This window comes from Oryzias latipes, chromosome 5, assembly GCF_002234675.1.
Source record: "Oryzias latipes chromosome 5, ASM223467v1".
Taxonomy (NCBI): Eukaryota; Metazoa; Chordata; class Actinopteri; order Beloniformes; family Adrianichthyidae; genus Oryzias; species Oryzias latipes.
The window spans coordinates 6,054,547-6,073,224 of record NC_019863.2 but is presented as its reverse complement, the minus strand read 5'-3'; the positions used below and the strand labels follow the sequence as shown (position 1 = coordinate 6,073,224).

At 37.5% G+C, this 18,678-nt stretch overlaps 1 protein-coding gene and 1 long non-coding RNA gene across 4 annotated transcripts; one reads left to right on the top strand and one right to left on the bottom strand.

Annotated features, from left to right (window-relative positions):
• Positions 1-3,095: 3,095 nt before the first annotated feature.
• LOC110014293 lies at positions 3,096-3,644 on the bottom strand. The gene is made up of 2 exons (XR_002289411.2): positions 3,526-3,644; positions 3,096-3,278 (listed from the first exon to the last, which is right to left on the bottom strand). It is a non-coding gene; the product is annotated as an uncharacterized LOC110014293 (long non-coding RNA).
• A 930-nt stretch (positions 3,645-4,574) lies between these two features.
• Positions 4,575-17,480, top strand: LOC105354058. Of its 3 annotated transcripts, none has more exons than XM_023954803.1 (18): positions 4,575-4,733; positions 5,529-5,637; positions 6,487-6,649; positions 6,769-6,961; positions 7,819-7,926; positions 8,504-8,611; positions 9,181-9,288; positions 9,861-9,968; positions 10,543-10,650; positions 11,220-11,327; positions 11,897-12,004; positions 12,575-12,682; positions 13,220-13,327; positions 13,573-13,635; positions 13,857-15,846; positions 15,928-15,990; positions 16,185-16,316; positions 17,007-17,480. In XM_023954803.1, the coding sequence occupies exons 2-18, from the start codon at positions 5,535-5,537 to the stop codon at positions 17,231-17,233; spliced, it is 3,906 nt and encodes a 1,301-aa protein (XP_023810571.1). In that variant the 5' UTR covers positions 4,575-4,733; positions 5,529-5,534; the 3' UTR covers positions 17,234-17,480. The 3 variants fall into 3 exon arrangements, with proteins under 3 accessions (XP_023810571.1, XP_023810572.1, XP_023810570.1); XM_023954804.1 differs by lacking the exon at positions 4,575-4,733 and having other exon boundaries at positions 5,033-5,637; positions 6,769-6,804; positions 6,906-6,961; XM_023954802.1 differs by lacking the exon at positions 4,575-4,733 and having other exon boundaries at positions 5,033-5,637.
• Positions 17,481-18,678: the final 1,198 nt, after the last annotated feature.

Below are 18,678 nucleotides of genomic sequence, written 5' to 3'. Positions count from 1 at the left end.
AAAACGGTGCCTCATTGCCTTACATTTTGAGTCTGTCTTGTGGGAGGATGATACCAAACAAAGTCTCTTGTTTAAAAAATGCAAAGCTAGAACACTTTGAAGTTTAGGTAAATCTCTGGGCAGAGCAGATGATAAATTCATGTCCTGTGCCAGGTGAATTGGTAGTTGCGCAGGTTGAACAGCAGGATTAGCTTGAGTGTATCCATGACCAATGTCCCACAGGCTAAATGCATTGTTAGTAGTTCTCACCCAGGGATGATAACTCAACCCCAGGTCCCACACAACCAGGAAACAAAATAAAGTTGTAACTTATGCCATTGTCCACAACTTAATGTTGACTTTGAGTGATTGGATATTAGAAGCAGCACAGACCTCAGAGTAGTACAGAAGGCTCCAGCTGGCAACACAGGTCCCAGAGTGACGTAGCAGACTCAAGTCAGTTAGCACAGGCCCCAGAGGGATGTAGCAGGCTCAAGCTGGTTAGCACAGGACCCAGAGCGAGGTAGCAGGCTCAAGCCAGTTAGTATAGACCCCAGAATGATGTAACAGGCTCAAGCCAGATTAGTTCAGGTCCCAGAGTGAATGCAGCAGGCTCAAGCCGGTTAACACAGGTCCCAGAGTGATGTAGCAAGTTCGAGCCGGGTGGCACAGGCCCCAGAGTTAGGTAGCAGGCTCAAGCCGGTTTGCACCAGACCCACAGTGAAATAGCAGGCTCAGGCTGGGTGGTACAGGCCCCAGAGCAAGTGAGGCAATTCAAAATCACAGGGCAGCTCACAAAACAGGGTAGTAGTATAGATCCACAGTCCACAAATATATCAGATGATAAAACAGAATTGCCACGTTTTCAAAAATAAAAATGCTCTAAAATCGATTAAAACTGGGAAAAACTGGAGAAAAACAGACAGACATAAAACAGGCATAGGACTTGCTGCTGCCATCTTGGATTGATGGGACAAACACGTGAAGCATCTGCAGTTAATCCCGACAAAGGCCACAAGACCCATAATAAGCAGTAGCTGGTTCTGCACCAAAGACCAAATCAGTGCTGTGATATCATCTGAAGGAAGCTATGGGAAGCGATGCGGTCCATTCCTATTCACCTTTTTTTCTAGTCACATGGAGATCCGCTGTGCAACAACAAATTGTGATTACCACTGCACTGCACCGACAGAGAAGCAGAAACCCGAAGGAGAGAGGCAGTCTCAGCCAAAGTTGATGGCGAGCCCGCTCAGTCACATTTTATAGGTGGCCAGATGCTCATTAGCAGCACCAAGATGGGAGTAACTACACCTGTGCTGAAACTCAATTAGCTCATCCTGCTACACTGAGTTGCATCCAAAGAACACCCTCAAGTGGCCTGAATCCTGTTTATCCACAATCGTTTGTTAACATAAATGGACAGTCCTCTCATTGCATTTGAGTTACCTATGGAGTCCCACTGGGCTCAATTCTTGGACCGATCATGTTTATGCTTTACATGGTGCCCTTGGAAAACATAATCAGGAAGAACAATATTAATTTTCACTGTTGTGTGGCTGATAAGCTGTTTTGTTAATCCATTAAACCTGATCAGAATGGCCATATAGAGAAACGAAATGCCTGCATCGGTGAAATCAAGACCTGGATGACAATTAATTACCTCCTCCTAAACCTAGAAAAAAACTTAGGTCATAGTACAAGGTCCTAAAAACTTCAGATATGCTCTATCTGATCAGATAGTCTCCCTGGATGGCATAAATATAGCCAACAATTCCAAAGTTAGAAACCTAACTTTGACCAGGATTTATCGTTTAAGGCTTAAATATCACAGGCTAGTAAAACTGCATTCTTTTCCCCTGTGCAATATCAATAAGATCAGACATATAGTATCCAAATGTAATGCTGGAAAGCTCATCCATGCATTTGTTTTGTCTAGGCTGGATTACTGTAACTCTTTGCTATCAGCGTGTCCTAAAAGTTTCTTAAAAAGTCTTTAGCTTGTTCAAAATGCAGCAGCAAGATTGTTAGCAGGAACTAGCAGAAGAGTGAAGCTAACATATTACTCCTAAAGGAGTAATATGTTAACTTCACTTCCCTGGCTCCCAGCCGTACCCCAACTTCATCTGGATGAAACCTCCATATGGACTATTTAAACAGGTAGTTGTAGAGTAAGATAAGCTAATTCTTCACTAAGAGTTCTGGTAAATCGCCTGTCTGTCCAGGCAAAGGACGGAAGTCTGTCATACAGCCAAACCATCAGCAAAATCCAGACAAGCCAAAGACCCACTCCGATCTTCTTTTGATCTTTTTTTTAAGCATTTCCAGTGTTTTTTAATGATTAGTATGCAGTTTTTAGCCAAAATTTAAAAAGTCATTTTCTAGGGGATAGTTTTGCAGAACCGGCACAATTTCTTTAAACTTTTACCTCTGAACTGTGGGCGGGATTGTTAGCATGAAATAACCCCGCCCTCCCTGTGACTGAAAAGCTCACTGTTTTCATACATTCTCCTGCTAGCTTACAGCCCCTCACACCTCCAACGTAACCCTTGTGTTATCCTAGGCACTTTAACATTGGGAATGGGTCATCTAGACCCACTAGACAGTGCGCTAAACCTTTTTTCTTCAATGATTTGTGATCTTCACTGGTGTCCATGGATTACGTGAAATCTTTCCACCTTTATCTACTTTTGTCATGGTAGGAAGAACACGTCAGTGTAAGGGTGTTGTCATCTAAGATAGCACAAGGGTTAAGGGTTTTTTCCTTACTGAGAAGGTGGGGATATGTCTATATAAGTCCTAGTCTGTTTAGTTTAGCCATTACCTATTGAATTCTATGACTTTATGCTCTTTATGATTTCATGTTTAGTATACAAATACCAGTGTGAAGCCTATTGAGTTTAATACTGTTGTAATATTGGGCTATAAAAATAAAGTTGAATTGAATTGAAAATCTTTGAAAGGGGATTGAAAGTCTCAACCCCGAAACATCACAACTTCTAGAGATCTGCATGGAGGCCAAAACACCAGCAACAGTTTGTGAAACTCTTGTGAAGACTTAAAGAAAACAATGTCGTGCTCCACAATCATCCCAGAGCCTTTACCTTGTTTCCCTCTGATTCTACTGTGCCATTCCCAAGTTCAATCAAGCTCGTCATCTGTATCTTTTTCCTGCTGTACATTTTGCCTCCACGTGGATCTATCAGCGCCAGATCACTTTTGTTATTTCTCTTCATTCCAGCAGTACTTCCATGATAATCAATAGCAGGAGTTTAATGTCCATTCAGTATTTGCCATGAAGGCTGTAGAAAAAGAAGAGATGAAGCTTCATTAATCCCGAAATTACAAAGCGACCAGCTGCTTCCATTCAACACATGCAATAAAAGAAAAAAGAAAAATAAATCCATACCAAACCATTAAAATCTATTGGTTAAAAATATTAATAGATTTAAAATATATAATAAATCCATAACATATTCAGATATTAAAATCTACTACAGTAAAACCATTAAAACTGATCTAGTTCACACTGATCTGTAAATATTAGACCTCTGCTGAATACACTCTTCTTCCCAGTGAAGGTTTGGTGCTGCAGTTGTGAGGGATTGGTCACAATGGCTCTGAACTTGAAAGAAATCCTCTGCTCAGCCACGTCCTCCACTGGGGCAGTTTCAGTCCTACCATGGAGCTGGCCTTATATATTAATTTATTCATCCGGGAGATGTTCTTCTTACTGGTGCTGCACCAGCACACCGCAGCCTGGACTGGCTCTTCTTGTATAGGTGGTCCAGTCTAGCTTGTTATCCAACAAGACCCACAGGTACTGTACCATCTCCATGCTGTCTCCCTCAATATATCTGGTTTGAGGTGTTTGAGGCTTTTTTTGAAGTCCAGGATCATTTTTTGGTCTTCTGGATATTCAGCTGCAGCTGATTCTTCCTCCTCCAGGCCTCAAAGTCCTCCACAAGCCGCCTGTCCACCCCCACCTCCACCCCTTGATGCAGGCCACTGTATCGCCTGAAAACTTCTGCAAGGGAAAAGTAGCCCTTAGAGGACTGATAGTTAAGAATTCATTGAACAAAGGTAAGAGTTTTTGATTCAGAAATCAAGATGAAAGCAGAGTATAATGGACCCATAAGAAAAGGAGAAAGACACTGCAATACAATAATACCACAAAGACGTTTCCCACATAAGTAAAAAAGAAGAATAAATAAAAAAAGAATAAATGAAGGTGATTTTCATATTGGATGAAACATTATTTAACAAAACCATACAGGTTAAACAATGTTTCCCAAATCACATCTATGTTTTTTTTTTTTAAAAAGTGTTAATGTTACATGTTTCTTTTGAACACTATGGGCAAATGATGAAGAGACACGTCTTGTCTTCTGACTGTAAAGCTTTATTCACTTATTTGCCAACTGAATAAGGAGGGCAAAATCACCATAGACATACAGAATAGTCAGCTGCAAAGCCTATTGGGTGTGAAGCCCAAAGGTAAGGAGGGTAACACCACAACTACAATATTAAATATCAATTTTTCAGAGCTCCTTAAATACAGAGATATTTCATTTATTGTAAAAATATGAGTAAATTAATTAAGTTTCAACGATTGTAGAGTCATTCAAGCAACGTATATGTTTTGCTCGCGCTTTAAAACAGTCACGTGACCCACAGAGCTCGCGCAGGTGCATCGTGATGGGAGGCAAGATGGTTTCACGGGAGTAATCTTCCTCAAAAAGTTGGAGCAAGACACGGTAAAAAGCGCTTTAATTGCTATTTTTTAATCATGTGCTTTGCTGGTACGCATTATTTGAAGTTGTTTTTGACGAACTGGTCAGGTTTCCCTGTTTTTCAGTGTTTCTGCCGTGTTTTTCATGTCAGAAAAACTTTGCAGATATTAGCTTAAACTTAATAGGTGGCCGCGCGACTCGTTCGAAAACGGGACATACGCTGCACATTTCCTCTCTGTTCGTTTCTGCTTAAATATTTGTGAGGAAACGGGTTTACTGTGGGTGCCTTTTTCCCCTGCACGTGCGACGAGCCGACATTGGAGCATTAATTACGTCAGAGCAGGCGAACACCTGTGTCGCGTTGACGCTCAGTAGGGATGAAATACACAGACGACGCTGCGGATATGATTTGTGGGGACAAACTGTCCAAAAATGAGCAGCTGAAAAGATGATCTGCTGAAGGCCTGCAGTGATGAGCCGCTCCGCGTGAGTGACGGAACCCGGCCGCAGACAGTAGTTCAGAGGATTGATTTAAAACGCGCATGAAACGTAAGTCAGCAGAACTCCGTTTTAATCAGAGAGATCGAGCTGTAGACTTAACGTGTTACAACAGAGGATAAAGTTCAGCAAGTCAGCTTGTAGTTCCCTGTATCCCTCTTACTCTTTAAAAAGTGGATTTGGTAAATATAAATTGTTATTTATACAAGTTTGTGTTGAACTAGGTATGTGTGAAGTGATGTGATTTGTGTAACAATCTTTTGCTGTGCAATACCTAGGATGCATGAAAAGACAAATTAATCACTATTGTCTCTCATGCAGTTTAGAATGGCACCACGCATTAGCCCGCAGAAGGATGCAATGCATCATGTTATCACAAAGACTGACAAAACAGGAAAACTAGAGGTGAAGTTCATCAATGCAGTTAAAGGTGAGGATGTGTTCTTTGAACTTGTGTTATGTTACCCTGGCTCACACTGCATCCAGTGACCACTGCTCCGCTGCAGTCATCGGAGCTATGGCAGATGACTCGCATTGGCTAAAGATGGCTGCAGTCCTGCTACAGCCCAGGCTATATCCTTTTTGTCATCCTTATAAAAAGCATGAACAGTATCATAAAGGATGGGGTAGTTCTGGACCTCTGTGATCAGCCTCTCATTGTCCATGCTGTTAAATTACCAAAATGACGCGGTACCACACCCTTTGTGACCTTGTGTCAGCATAAATTTACACATAGTGTGTACAAGTAAATAGTTTTTATTTTGAAAAATGTACTGGATGCACTGTACACTCGCTCGCATGAGTTACGGTTTAGGTAGTTTTATTTGAGCTCTGGGTCGCTCTGGCGTTCGGCCAAAATTTTAAGCCAACAGCACGGATTTGAATTGCAGGAGAGGCCAGACCGGACTGGATGCTGTGGGAGTGCCTCTCGCACTTTTTAAGTTCCGAAAAGACTCCGGCGACTGCACCTCCGCTTTATTACATGCAGTGTGAGCCCATGGTTACTTTTTAAACAGAGCTGCTCAATCCTGGTCATGGAGATCCATCACCCTGCCTGTTTTTTAGCCCCTTACTTTTTGATGCTCATCCTGATTGAGGGAGCACACCTGTTCTAGGCAATGAGCAGCATGAAATACAGCTAGAATAAACAGGCAGGGGGGTTGATCTTCAGGATTAGGAAGCCTTGTTGACTTACAAGATGTGTCAGTCACATAATGATCATCTCATTAAAGGCCTTTTCATCAACTGATTTTTATTTTTATTTGTTTTGGTTTTACAGGGCGTGGTGTATTTGCTACACATCCATTCAACAAAGGAGATTTTATTGTGGAATACAGAGGTGACATGATAAATGAAAAAGAATGTGAAAGAAGAAAAAGAGTTTACCATCATTCCTGTGCAACTTTCATGTTTGCCTTTAGATGGAAGGAGAAAATATGGTGGTATGTTTAGAGTTTGCATAATATTTATGGATCAGTATTAATGGAGATGACAAATGTTAGCTAAAATTATATCCATTTTCTATGTTTGGTGTGAAAAAATGTATTCTTTTTTTTAACAGCATTGATGCCTCTAGAGAAGATGGCTCTCTTGGACGGTTTGTTAACGATGAGCACAGATGCCCAAATAGTAAAATGAAAAAAATTGATGTGAATGGAGTGCCACACCTTTGTCTATTTGCCTTACACAACATTCAAGAAGGAGAAGAAATTACATACGACTATGGAGGCAATGACTGCCCATGGAGAACAAAGGTATTCTGCATTACTTACTAGAGGTGGCTCCAACTACAGCATTTGTAAATTTATATTATTTGTAAAAAAAAAAAAAAATAGGGGTTATAGCTTAAAAAAACATATATGAAACAGTTACTAGATATAGTAATTAGACTAAACCTAGCTCTAGAACGGTTTCACTGTTAATTTTACTCATGCACCCTCTCTACTTGTACTCTAAACTTGAAAACGTGTTCTAAGCCACTCTTTCGTGAACCATACTAAACATTTTTCTAGAATGAAACTTTAAAGTGGAAACAAGGCAAGATTTCCTTAGTACATTTACATGACTTAATTTATGTATTCAAAGTAATTAAAAGCCTTACACACAATTTGAGTGGATACTGTGAAGGGCGTGTGTGAAAAGAGTTAGGACTTTATTCGGGACTGTTTCAAACAAATGTTTTAAGTTATTTATCTGTCAAGTTTATCCATTTCCTACAGTGAAAATAATTAGTAATTACATTTTATTTAAAAATCATATAGTTCTTTGTTTGCGTTTGACTTTAACAAAGTCCCCAAAAGACAGGTTTCTGTTACACAGTTTGACAAAATAATATGGGGGATGGTGTTGAAAATAGCGGGTCCCCATTATACACAAGTATTTGTTTAAAACACAATACTTTGGTTAAAATTTTTACCAATTTTCTCAATATCTAATTATTAAAATCATTCATATTTCTATTTATTGAGTCATATATTTATTTATTCATTGTTTTGTTTTTTTAAATATTCAGCTTTATCAATCATTATACCTTAGATTATAGACTATTTAGTTAGTTTTTAGTCCTCAATTCTGTTTAAAAATCTTTTGTAAATATATTTTCATCTTATAGTCACCAACAGATGGTCTTCACATGGATGCAGTGGAACAAGGCAACCCTGTAACACTGCCAGAGATCCAGACAGATGATGCCAGTGGACTATGCAGCTCTTTCCTTCAGGTACAGCTCTGTTTGTGTTTAGATTGTAATTTGAGAGTTCCTTAGACCTTTTTTGCTCGCATTTGTGAAATATCTGACCAGTTAAGAGGGTCTAACCAGCTGATGTGTTCTGTTATATTTGAGTAAAAGTGGCTATCTACAGATTTGGATTATGCAATTTATAAATGGTCGTTGATGGAACATTTGTTGTGATTTTGAACATTTAGACCTGTAGGTTTTTGATTTTAGTTTGAATTTAGTTTTGACTCTGACGACGTCCCCAAAAGACAGGTTTCTGTTACACAGTTTGAGGAAATAATATGGGGGATGGTGTTGAAAATTGCTGGTCCCCATTATACACAAGTATTTGTTTAAAACACAATACTTTGGTTAAAAAATTTACCAATTTTCTCAATATCTAATTATTAAAATCATTCATATTTCTATTTATTGAGTCATATATTTATTTATTCATTGTTTTGTTTTTTTAAATATTCAGCTTTATCAATCATTATACCTTAGATTATAGACTATTTAGTTAGTTTTTAGTCCTCAATTCTGTTTAAAAATCTTTTGTAAATATATTTTCATCTTATAGTCACCAACAGATGGTCTTCACATGGATGCAGTGGAACAAGGCAACCCTGTAACACTGCCAGAGATCCAGACAGATGATGCCAGTGGACTATGCAGCTCTTTCCTTCAGGTACAGCTCTGTTTGTGTTTAGATTGTAATTTGAGAGTTCCTTAGACCTTTTTTGCTCGCATTTGTGAAATATCTGACCAGTTAAGAGGGTCTAACCAGCTGATGTGTTCTGTTATATTTGAGTAAAAGTGGCTATCTACAGATTTGGATTATGCAATTTATAAATGGTCGTTGATGGAACATTTGTTGTGAATTTGAACATTTAGACTTGTAGGTTTTTGATTTTAGTTTGAATTTAGTTTTGACTCTGACGACGTCCCCAAAAGACAGGTTTCTGTTACACAGTTTGAGGAAATAATATGGGTGATGGTGTTGAAAATTGCTGGTCCCCATTATACACAAGTATTTGTTTAAAACACAATACTTTGGTTAAAAATTTTACCAATTTTCTCAATATCTAATTATTGAAATCATTCATATTTCTATTTGAGTCATATTTATTTATTCATTGTTTTTTTTTTAATATTCAGCTTTATCAATCATTATACCTTAGATTATAGACTATTTAGTTAGTTTTTAGTCCTCAATTCTGTTTAAAAATCTTTTGTAAATATATTTTCATCTTATAGTCACCAACAGATGGTCTTCACATGGATGCAGTGGAACAAGGCAACCCTGTAACACTGCCAGAGATCCAGACAGATGATGCCAGTGGACTATGCAGCTCTTTCCTTCAGGTACAGCTCTGTTTGTGTTTAGATTGTAATTTGAGAGTTCCTTAGACCTTTTTTGCTCGCATTTGTGAATTATCTGACCAGTTAAGAGGGTCTAACCAGCTATTGTGTTCTGTTATATTTGAGTAAAAGTGGCTATCTACAGATTTGGATTATGCAATTTATAAATGGTCGTTGATGGAACATTTGTTGTGATTTTGAACATTTAGACTTGTAGGTTTTTGATTTTAGTTTGAATTTAGTTTTGACTCTGACGACGTCCCCAAAAGACAGGTTTCTGTTACAGTTTGAGGAAATAATATGGGTGATGGTGTTGAAAATAGCGGGTCCCCATTATACACAAGTATTTGTTTAAAACACAATACTTTGGTTAAAAATTTTACCAATTATCTCAATATCTAATTATTGAAATCATTCATATTTCTATTTGAGTCATATATTTATTTATTCATTGTTTTGTTTTTTTAAATATTCAGCTTTATCAATCATTATACCTTAGATTATAGACTATTTAGTTAGTTTTTAGTCCTCAATTCTGTTTAAAAATCTTTTGTAAATATATTTTCATCTTATAGTCACCAACAGATGGTCTTCACATGGATGCAGTGGAACAAGGCAACCCTGTAACACTGCCAGAGATCCAGACAGATGATGCCAGTGGACTATGCAGCTCTTTCCTTCAGGTACAGCTCTGTTTGTGTTTAGATTGTAATTTGAGAGTTCCTTAGACCTTTTTTGCTCGCATTTGTGAATTATCTGACCAGTTAAGAGGGTCTAACCAGCTGATGTGTTCTGTTATATTTGAGTAAAAGTGGCTATGTACAGATTTGGATTATGCAATCTATAAATGGTCGTTGATGGAACATTTGTTGTGAATTTGAACATTTAGACTTGTAGGTTTTTGATTTTAGTTTGAATTTAGTTTTGACTCTGACGACGTCCCCAAAAGACAGGTTTCTGTTACACAGTTTGAGGAAATAATATGGGTGATGGTGTTGAAAATAGCGGGTCCCCATTATACACAAGTATTTGTTTAAAACACAATACTTTGTTTAAAAAATTTACCAATTTTCTCAATATCTAATTATTAAAATCATTCATATTTCTATTTATTGAGTCATATATTTATTTATTCATTGTTTTTTTTTTAATATTCAGCTTTATCAATCATTATACCTTAGATTATAGACTATTTAGTTAGTTTTTAGTCCTCAATTCTGTTTAAAAATCTTTTGTAAATATATTTTCATCTTATAGTCACCAACAGATGGTCTTCACATGGATGCAGTGGAACAAGGCAACCCTGTAACACTGCCAGAGATCCAGACAGATGATGCCAGTGGACTATGCAGCTCTTTCCTTCAGGTACAGCTCTGTTTGTGTTTAGATTGTAATTTGAGAGTTCCTTAGACCTTTTTTGCTCGCATTTGTGAAATATCTGACCAGTTAAGAGGGTCTAACCAGCTGATGTGTTCTGTTATATTTGAGTAAAAGTGGCTATCTACAGATTTGGATTATGCAATTTATAAATGGTCGTTGATGGAACATTTGTTGTGATTTTGAACATTTAGACCTGTAGGTTTTTGATTTTAGTTTGAATTTAGTTTTGACTCTGACGACGTCCCCAAAAGACAGGTTTCTGTTACACAGTTTGAGGAAATAATATGGGGGATGGTGTCGAAAATTGCTGGTCCCCATTATACACAAGTATTTGTTTAAAACACAATACTTTGGTTAAAAATTTTACCAATTTTCTCAATATCTAATTATTGAAATCATTCATATTTCTATTTGAGTCATATTTATTTATTCATTGTTTTTTTTTTAATATTCAGCTTTATCAATCATTATACCTTAGATTATAGACTATTTAGTTAGTTTTTAGTCCTCAATTCTGTTTAAAAATCTTTTGTAAATATATTTTCATCTTATAGTCACCAACAGATGGTCTTCACATGGATGCAGTGGAACAAGGCAACCCTGTAACACTGCCAGAGATCCAGACAGATGATGCCAGTGGACTATGCAGCTCTTTCCTTCAGGTACAGCTCTGTTTGTGTTTAGATTGTAATTTGAGAGTTCCTTAGACCTTTTTTGCTCGCATTTGTGAAATATCTGACCAGTTAAGAGGGTCTAACCAGCTGATGTGTTCTGTTATATTTGAGTAAAAGTGGCTATCTACAGATTTGGATTATGCAATTTATAAATGGTCGTTGATGGAACATTTGTTGTGATTTTGAACATTTAGACCTGTAGGTTTTTGATTTTAGTTTGAATTTAGTTTTGACTCTGACGACGTCCCCAAAAGACAGGTTTCTGTTACACAGTTTGAGGAAATAATATGGGGGATGGTGTCGAAAATTGCTGGTCCCCATTATACACAAGTATTTGTTTAAAACACAATACTTTGGTTAAAAATTTTACCAATTTTCTCAATATCTAATTATTGAAATCATTCATATTTCTATTTGAGTCATATTTATTTATTCATTGTTTTTTTTTTAATATTCAGCTTTATCAATCATTATACCTTAGATTATAGACTATTTAGTTAGTTTTTAGTCCTCAATTCTGTTTAAAAATCTTTTGTAAATATATTTTCATCTTATAGTCACCAACAGATGGTCTTCACATGGATGCAGTGGAACAAGGCAACCCTGTAACACTGCCAGAGATCCAGACAGATGATGCCAGTGGACTATGCAGCTCTTTCCTTCAGGTACAGCTCTGTTTGTGTTTAGATTGTAATTTGAGAGTTCCTTAGACCTTTTTTGCTCGCATTTGTGAATTATCTGACCAGTTAAGAGGGTCTAACCAGCTATTGTGTTCTGTTATATTTGAGTAAAAGTGGCTATCTACAGATTTGGATTATGCAATTTATAAATGGTCGTTGATGGAACATTTGTTGTGATTTTGAACATTTAGACTTGTAGGTTTTTGATTTTAGTTTGAATTTAGTTTTGACTCTGACGACGTCCCCAAAAGACAGGTTTCTGTTACAGTTTGAGGAAATAATATGGGTGATGGTGTTGAAAATAGCGGGTCCCCATTATACACAAGTATTTGTTTAAAACACAATACTTTGGTTAAAAATTTTACCAATTATCTCAATATCTAATTATTGAAATCATTCATATTTCTATTTGAGTCATATATTTATTTATTCATTGTTTTTTTTTTAAATATTCAGCTTTATCAATCATTATACCTTAGATTATAGACTATTTAGTTAGTTTTTAGTCCTCAATTCTGTTTAAAAATCTTTTGTAAATATATTTTCATCTTATAGTCACCAACAGATGGTCTTCACATGGATGCAGTGGAACAAGGCAACCCTGTAACACTGCCAGAAATCCAGACAGATGATGCCAGTGGACTATGCAGCTCTTTCCTTCAGGTACTGCTCTGTTTGTGTTTAGATTGTAATTTGAGAGTTCCTTAGACCTTTTTTGCTCGCATATGTGAAATATCTGACCAGTTAAGAGGGTCTAACCAGCTGATGTGTTCTGTTATATTTGAGAAAAAGTGGCTATCTACAGATTTGGATTATGCAATTTATAAATGGTCGTTGATGGAACATTTGTTGCGATTTTTGACTCTGACTACGTCCCCAAAAGACAGGTTTCTGTTACACAGTTTGAGGAATTATTATGGCTGATTGTGTTGAATATAGCTGGTCCCCACGATGTACAATCCAATTTGTGTAAAATTGTAGTCTTGGCCATAATCTGCAAATTTTTTCACTTTCATAAAAATAGGAATTTTTAATTTTTACATATTATCAAAAAACATCTAATTCTTATACCATAACACTTTTTTTCAATGAACAATTAAAGCTAACACACCTGTTTGTTATCAAGCATCTTTTAAGTCTTACACTAAACATTAAGTTTTATATATATATATTTTTTAAATTTAAAAAAATGTCTTGCAGTCACCAAAGGATCGTGTTCGCATGAATGCAGTAGAAGGCCATCCTCTAACACTGCCAGTTCCCTGGACAGACAAAGCCAGTGAATCGCACATTACATCTTCATCTGAGGTAAAACTTTATTTTTTCTTAATGTAAATTTACAGGTGTGTCTAAATCTAGCTTTTTGCTATATTCCAAAGTTGATTTTATTCTTGTATACTATTCTTTTCAATTGGCTAGTCTAGTCTTGTTCAATTTATATAAAAATATATATATATAAATAAGAAATTTAAAGCTTTCACTGACAATGTAACAAATTTTGTAATGCTATAAACTTGTCTAACATTTTTAATCTGTATGTATGTGCTCTGCAGCTTGTGATGCACCCTGACGATGAGATTTTTGTCCCACGATTAAGAAGAACTAAAAGTGTCATTGTGAGTTTTAAACTCTTACTATTTTCTGTTGGCTTAAAAAAATATGAAAGGTTTAATTTCACATTTCTAGACATTTATTTCTATTTCAGGTTAACTATGTTTTTTTTAATATGTTCCCCTAACATATAGCAGAAAGATGAATGCCATCATTTGTTTCTATTTTACTTTAGCGCAGCTGTTGCAGAACGCACTGTTACTCTTGAACTTTTTGTTTGTTTAAGCTCCAAGACCTGAATCTGGAGGACCCTGATCAGCTTTATGACTCCACTTCAAGTTCAGATCTTTACATTCCAGATACAAGCTCAGAAAGTGATGCTGACAGTGATTGCAGCTTCAGAACACCGGGTCGGGAAAAACGTCCTAAGCTGGATGACTTACCCAATGTCAGTAATCCTTTAAATGAAGAGATCTGCGACTCTACAACATCCATAAGTAATTACCCACTTAGTGATATACCTGATGACTTGGGAGCAGAAGAAGAACCCTCTTCAAGTATGAATGATAATGATATTGTTGTTACTGCTTGCCAAAAAAGAGGAGGAAAAAGGGTTTATGACAAAAAGCATTATTGCTTATATTGTAATAAGCCTTACGCTAAGATGGCCAGGCATCTTGAGCGTGCTCATATTAATAAATGTGACGTAGCTAAAGCTCTCAGCTTTCCAAAAGGCTCTAGAGAGAGGAAAAAGCATTTGGATTTCATTCGCAACAAAGGAAACTTTGCACACAATGCTGCTGTTATGGAGGCTGGAAGCGGGAAACTGGTGGCATCTAAACGACCATCTGCAGAAATTCAAGGTAAAGACTTTATGCACTGCGCATACTGTCAAGGACTTTACAAACGAAATGTGTTATGGAGACACGTGGGCACTTGTTCACTTAAACCGGGAACTGTCACCAAAAAGCCTGGCAAAAATCGTGTTCAGGCTTTGTGTGCATTCACTGGACCAGTCCCTTCACACATTAGCAAACATCTTTGGAAGGTAATCAGTGCAATGAATCCTGACGAAATCACAAACATAATAAAAAGTGATACTGTCATCATAGATTTAGGACAACATCTGTTAAATAAAGGCGGAACTTCTGCAAAGAGTCAGCAATATGTTCGAGAGAAGATGCGAGAAATGGGAAGACTTGTACATCAAGCCAGAAAAGTCACAACTTTAAAAAAAATGGAAGATCTCATCAACCCCAAGAAGTACCCTGAGACAGTGAAAGCTGTCAAGGCTACATGCGGGTATGATGATGAAGAAAACAAGTTCTCTGTCCCATCACTAGCAAACAAGCTTGGAAATACACTAGTTAAAGTCAGCAAGCTCTTAAAAGCTCAGGGTTTAATTACCGATGACAAAGAGCTTGTTAAGAAGGCTAGTGAGTTCCTGGAAGTCCATCGAGAGAAGTGGAATGAGATGATATCAGCAACGGCATTAAGAAACATCAGGGAAGCAAAGTGGAATGTTCCCACTCTCATGCCATTTACTGAAGACGTGCAAAAGTTGCACACACATCTTGATAAAGTCCAAGAAGAGTGGTTCAGCTTACTCTCTGCAAACCCTTCCACTAAGGCTTGGTCAGAACTGTCAAAGACTTGCTTGACACAGATAATTCTCTTTAATCGGCGCAGAGAAGGAGAGGTGTCAAGCATGCCTTTATCAGCATTTGAGAAGAGAGACCTTTCTGACTCCCATGAAGATGTGGACTGGGCACTTTCTGAAGTGGAAAAAAAGCTCTGCAGACATTTTACAAGAATTATCATCAGAGGAAAACGAGGCCGTCCTGTTCCGGTCCTACTTACCCCAAAGATGTTGTGTGCACTGGAACTGTTAGTTAAGCAAAGAGATGCTTCTGGGGTTCTGAAAGGGAACATTTATTTGTTTGCCAGACCAGATGCCTTGACACATTTCAGAGGTTCTGATTGCCTTCGGAATTTTTCTAAGATATGTGGTGCAAAATGCCCAGAGTCACTGACATCTACCAGACTGCGGAAGCATGCTGCAACCCTTTCAACTGTGCTAAACATGACTGATACAGAGATGGACCAGTTGGCTAACTTTCTGGGACATGATATAAGAATTCACCGGGAGTTCTACAGACTACCTGAAAAGACCCTGCAACTAGCCAAAGTCAGCAAAGTGTTGATGGCTCTGGAGCAAGGAAGACTGGCTGAGTTTCATGGAAAAAACTTGGACGAGATTGGAATTGACCCAGATGGTTGGTTTTTAAATTTTACTAAAATGCTTAACCACTAGTTTTGGACTCTTTACTAACCTATTTTTTTGTAAAACTCTACAGATGAAGTTCCCATCACTGAAGAAGGACGCATAAATGAGGAAAATGACTTGTTTGCTGTTGATGGTATGCATTCTCCTGTAATCATTTGCTGCTATTAAAGTAGCTTATACTGAAGTCCAAATGCATAGGATTGTAAAACTAATTAGCCAGTGAGGAGATCAAGGAATTTAATGCACACTTGCAAAATATTAAAAAATAGACAATGGAACGTTAAAAAAAAAAAAATGTTTTTCTAAAAGTATTTTTTTCCCCCACAGAACCCACTACAGAAGGCTCATTTGCATCAAATGACCGAAATGAGCTACCATCTAAATCACCAGAGAGATCGAAAGGACCCTCCATGGATGAGACTCCTTCAAGTTTCACTGCTCCAAAGTCTAATCTGAAAGGTGAATATATATAGAAATATCCTATTGAATTTTTGCAAAGCTTTACTTAATTTTGATTTTTTTGTGTAATTAAAAATTTGTGGTCAATGTGCTTTTTTGCAAACGTCTAGCACATTTGTATAATACTTGGTGTATACAGAGGCAAAGTGCAAATTAGTTACATTTTAATGGCTGCAGCATTAAGAGAAGTAGAGTTTGATACTAAACTTTAACTTGATTTATAATGCTGCTGTCCATACCAGGATTAGGTGTGTTCAGTCGAGGGCAATGCAACATTTCACTTCAGTTTTAATTTCATGATTAAATCCTTTCTTTAATTAGTATCCTTCAAGATATGACTTGTCAAACACACCTGAACCTGGAAACGTGGTTGTTAAGGCAGAAAAGCCAAAAAAAAAAAAAAAAAAAATGTAGTAGCTCTTCAGGACCAGAGATTTCCAGGTTTGTGTAGATGATGAAAATAAGGAATATGAAGGGAGTTTAAAAAGCATAAAATCTAGACTAAAATGGTTAACTAATGTAAACGTTGGTAAATATTTATGAATATTCTTTTAATCAAATGTCTCTGATATTCCTCTGTAATTTCATTCTGAGAACCTCTAAAATCTAATTATATTTAAGGTAAGACAATCTGACAGTTCTTTGATTAACAAAAATGTAAATTTCTCAAATTTCTCTGCTATGCCAAAGGTAAATCTGACAAGAAGAGGAAGGAACCTTGGACAAAAAGCGAAGTTCAGGCTGTGGAAAGGCAGATGAGTATTTTCATCAAATCATGTCGTGTACCAGCAAAGGCTGACTGCGAAAAGTGTTTGGCAGCTGAAGGGGAAGCCCTGAAGAATCGGGACTGGCAACACCTCAAGTTCTATGTTTACAATCGTATAACTGCATACAAAAGGAAAATTAAGTGTCTGTGATATGTTATAAATTTCTTTCTGTTGGGGAAGAAAATGTTAGATTGTTTAAAATTAAGTTCATAACTGCATTGCAACTGGTTTGTTTATTGCAGCTTGTTTCACTCACTGAAGATGAGGGGAAAAAGTGTACAAAATTCCCATGTTTTGATTGGCTAACTTGCCATTAAACATTTAAGCCTTTGTTGTCCAACTAAATTGACTTGTATGCCAACACAAGTACTTGTGAAGTAAAAACCAAATAAGACTAGTTTATTTGTTCCGAGTATTTTTTTTTTGTTGTAAAATGCACTCAGTTGATTGTGATTAATAGTTGGTTAAAGTACCATTAGCTGTCTCTCACCCAAGTGTGTGAAATTTGTTCTCTGCATTTGACCCCATCCCTTGGGGGATAGGTGAGCAGTCGACACAGCTGAACTTGAGAATCATTTTGTGGTTAATCACCCCAATCCAGCCCCTTTAAGTGTCAAGCAGGAGACATTGGGACCCATCAAACTATTAGACATTAGTTTTTCATTAATTTGTGGGGACCTTGCACAAAGTCCCCACAAATGAATGGCAACTTGTGTAAATTATGCAAATATTATTTAAATCAGGTCCCCATGTAAAATGTTCATGCATTTTTTTTTGTGTCCCCATATAACCTTGTAGTAACAGGTCGATCCAAAAACCTAAAACTTCTTGGCTCTTTGAAGTGATGAAGATAATGATGATTTTTTTCTGAGGCCACCTGATTTTTTACAGTGTTCTAGTACCTCAGGAAAGGGTGGTCCCCGCATATGATGACCACAAAACTGGTACCCACAGATAATGGAAACAAGTATGTGTGTGTGAGTGAATGTGTGTGTGACTGGGTCAATGGGTCTGTGACTGTAAAGCGCTTTGTCCTTGTAGGAAGAAAGGCGCTATATAAGTATACGCCATTTACCATTTACCACTTTTAGAAAAGTGACTTGACCACATTGGAGCTGTACAGAGTTTCTGAATCAGCACTGATGGCCCACACAGGTCTCTTTTTCTCTGTTTGCCGGCTATCCTGACAGCTGGCACAGAATCACCGCATCATGTCAACATGGGGAAGCCGGCGGTTCTTGGGCCAGACCCTGAGCGGTTTTGCTTCCTGCCTGGGTCACTTTGCACTAAATCAACGGCTGATGGCTTCTGTCTCATTTAACGAGATTGGGTCTCTGAGCTTTTCCTTTGTGAGTTCAACGTGCCTTTGAACTTCTCTGACGTGTGTATATTGACGCTCAGGCTGACCCCCACCCATTGAGCCTGACCCCCATCTCTGCACCATTGATGCACAGAAGAAGGAGCTGATATCCCCCCCTCCCCCCTCAGGTGGCTGAGGGGGCGTGCATAGCTTGAGTTTTGATCTTGTCCTGACTGGAGCCCAGCGCTCATCATTAAACCAGGCTGTAAGCGTATCATTTGCTTTGCAGCAAATG